This window comes from Myotis brandtii, unplaced genomic scaffold (genome assembly GCF_000412655.1).
Source record: "Myotis brandtii unplaced genomic scaffold, ASM41265v1 scaffold797, whole genome shotgun sequence".
Lineage (NCBI taxonomy): Eukaryota > Metazoa > Chordata > Mammalia > Chiroptera > Vespertilionidae > Myotis > Myotis brandtii.
The window spans coordinates 143,198-145,749 of record NW_005371210.1 but is presented as its reverse complement, the minus strand read 5'-3'; the positions used below and the strand labels follow the sequence as shown (position 1 = coordinate 145,749).

At 64.6% G+C, this 2,552-nt stretch overlaps 1 protein-coding gene across 1 annotated transcript in view; it reads right to left on the bottom strand.

Annotated features, from left to right (window-relative positions):
• Positions 1 to 483: 483 nt before the first annotated feature.
• HGS (hepatocyte growth factor-regulated tyrosine kinase substrate) overlaps positions 484 to 2,552 on the bottom strand; it is a gene marked incomplete at its 5' end in the record, with an annotated part of 9,575 nt that continues 7,506 nt past the window's right edge. The window contains 4 exon segments of the mRNA XM_014531236.1: positions 484 to 1,056; positions 1,397 to 1,486; positions 1,621 to 1,725; positions 1,811 to 2,421. Coding sequence (XP_014386722.1) covers positions 946 to 1,056; positions 1,397 to 1,486; positions 1,621 to 1,725; positions 1,811 to 2,421 — 917 coding nt within the window.

The following is a 2,552-nucleotide window of genomic DNA, read 5'->3' as shown; positions in this document are numbered from 1 at the left end:
GCCCGCCGCCTCCTGGCCCAGCTCCCAACACCGGCTGCGGCGCCTGCCCCGAGGGCCTGGGCTTTGCTCTTTAGATGCAGCCAGAGGCACAGGCGGGTTCCTCTCCCGCCGCCACGGTGATGCCTGGAGCCAGCGCTGAGCGGACTTTATGTCAAACGACAAGGCGCTGCCCCTCTGCCCCGCACCTCCGCGTCCTGGCCCTGCCTTTGGCCTGCGCTCCGAGAGCCTCTGGGCCTGTTCACTAGTCCGGCCCCGCATGGAGGAGCCAAGGCCGCGGTCGCCTAGGAGGTCTGGGTGGCTCAGGCGTTGAGTTCTGGATGCAAGCGGCGGACATTGAACATTTTCCTCCAACTACAGCTACTGGCCTTGCAGTGGGACCAGAGCCTGGGCCCTGCCAGCCCATCCCAGGACTCGGGGCCAGGCTGGCCTGCGGGGATGGCCACACACTCCTGCCCAGCACCTTTCCCCTGAGCAGACGCGTGGTACTTGTTGAAGAGACTTTATTATGGCCGATCCATTCTGTCTAACTGGGGCACTGGGTGACATGACAGCTCAGAAGCAGAGAAGCTGGAGACTAGCCCCCCCTTCCTGTGGGGGCCAGGAGCCCCTGCTGACAGCTGGGGGGGCCCTAGAGGGCTCTGGGGGGCACACGCTAGTCATCCATAGGCCCCTGCGGGAGTGGGGGGCAAAGGGACCTGACATCCAGGCTGGGGCTCACCCCCACCCCCCACCCCAGGCCCGGCCGTGGGGAAGGAGGTCGGAGGCCAACTCAGGGACAGGAGGTGGAGCCCGAGGGGTGAGCACAGGTGAGGACAGAAAGGCGGGCAGGGGCACTACATGGAGGCGGGGAGAGCGAGGAGAGCAGAGGAGGGGACAGGACGCTAGTCAGATGGAGGCGGTGGTCTCGGGGAACGTAGTGTTACTCTGGGCAGCGCACTGGCCTGGTCAGTCGAAGGAGATGAGCTGGGCTTCACTGCCCTGCACCTGCAGCCCCTGTGCGGGCGGCTGCTGGGCCACGGGCGGAGGCTGCTGGGGAGGGCCGCCAGCAGGTGCCATCTGGGGGACGAGAGGCCATTGGTGCTCCTCCCCAGGCCCAGCTCCCGCTCTCCTGGCTGCTCTAGAACACCCCACCCCAGCCTTGTCCCGGGTCTCCTCCAGCCCAGGGTGCGCCCCCTCCTTGTCATGGGCTCTGAGCTTCACGCTCCAGCAGGGCCCACCCCCGGAATCCCGACAGCGCCTATGGAGCTGAGCTTGAAGTCAACGTGGTTTGCTCCCCCCGGACGCTGCGTGCACTCAGGGTCTGCGGGCCGAGTAGCCTTCCCGCTGGACGCCTATCTTCCCAGGACGGTCCCCTGCAGAGGGCCGGGGCCCGGGTGGTGGCCTGGGAGGGGCTCACCTGCTGGTACATGGGCTGCTGCCCCGAGATGTAGGGCTGCGGCGGGGGCTGCAGAGATGCGTCCTGGCCGGGGAGGGCGGTCATGAGATTCTGTGGAGAATGAAAGGAACCCCGACATTGAGAAAGCAGCCCTGTAACCTGAATTGGAGGACCAGCTGGGGAGCCCAGTCGGGGGGGAGGGGGGGTCAGAAGGACCGGCCTGTCGATGCCCCGCGTGGTCTCACCTGCATGCTGTAGGGCTGGTAGCCCATGGACACCGCCTGGCTCCCCATGTAGCCCACGCCGGCGGGCTGCGGGGGCTGGGAGGGCACCGTCTGTGGAGGGAAGGCCTGTGAGGAGTGTGAGGAGCTGGGAGAAGGGCTGGGCGGGGCGCCTCACAGGGGCCTCTGGGGGAGGGGTGCAGCCTGACCCTACCTGATAGCCCTGGGTGGGGGTGGGCTGGTAGGAGGAGTAGGCTGGGCTGGCGGCGGGTCCGGCTGGGCCCTGGGGGGCTGTCTGTGCGCCAGGGACCCCTGCTGGGTACATGTAGGTGCTCACCACGCTGGGATCTGGAGGAAGAGGAGGGGAGACCCCGGAGATGGGGAGCATTTCTCCGAGTTTTCCTTTTTTGTTGTGAGACTTGGAACCAAGTTCATGTTTCACCTTCTCACCCAGGGAAATAAGGACATCAACACAGATGGGAGGGGACCCCCAGCGATGAGTGAAGTCGAATGAACCCAACTGTATTCCAGCCGAGTCAGGACACTGCAGGGCGGGCAGCGTTGCCCGCACCTCCTGAACCCAGAACCGGGATCGGGACAGCGAGCAGCCTGTCAGGCCTGGGCTGGATCCTGAAACTCCTTTCCGAATCCCGGGACCCAAGTCAGTCCACACGGGACGGGGTGGGGGTGGGGGATGAAAGGGGAGGAAGCCAGAGCCTCCAGCCGGAAGGTGTTGGAGTGAACGCACGTTAGTGTGCACAGTAGAGGCGTGTGTGTGTAGAGAGCAAATGTGGAAGAATGTTAACGTTCGGGGAATCTCGGAAATTCTTTACACCATTCCTTCTCTTAGCTATTCTATAAAACAAGCCAACGTAAAAATGAAACAAATAAAGTAACGGTCTGGGGCTCATGTTGGTTGGTCGGCGCGTCCGCCCACCCGGTTACCTGCTCCGGCC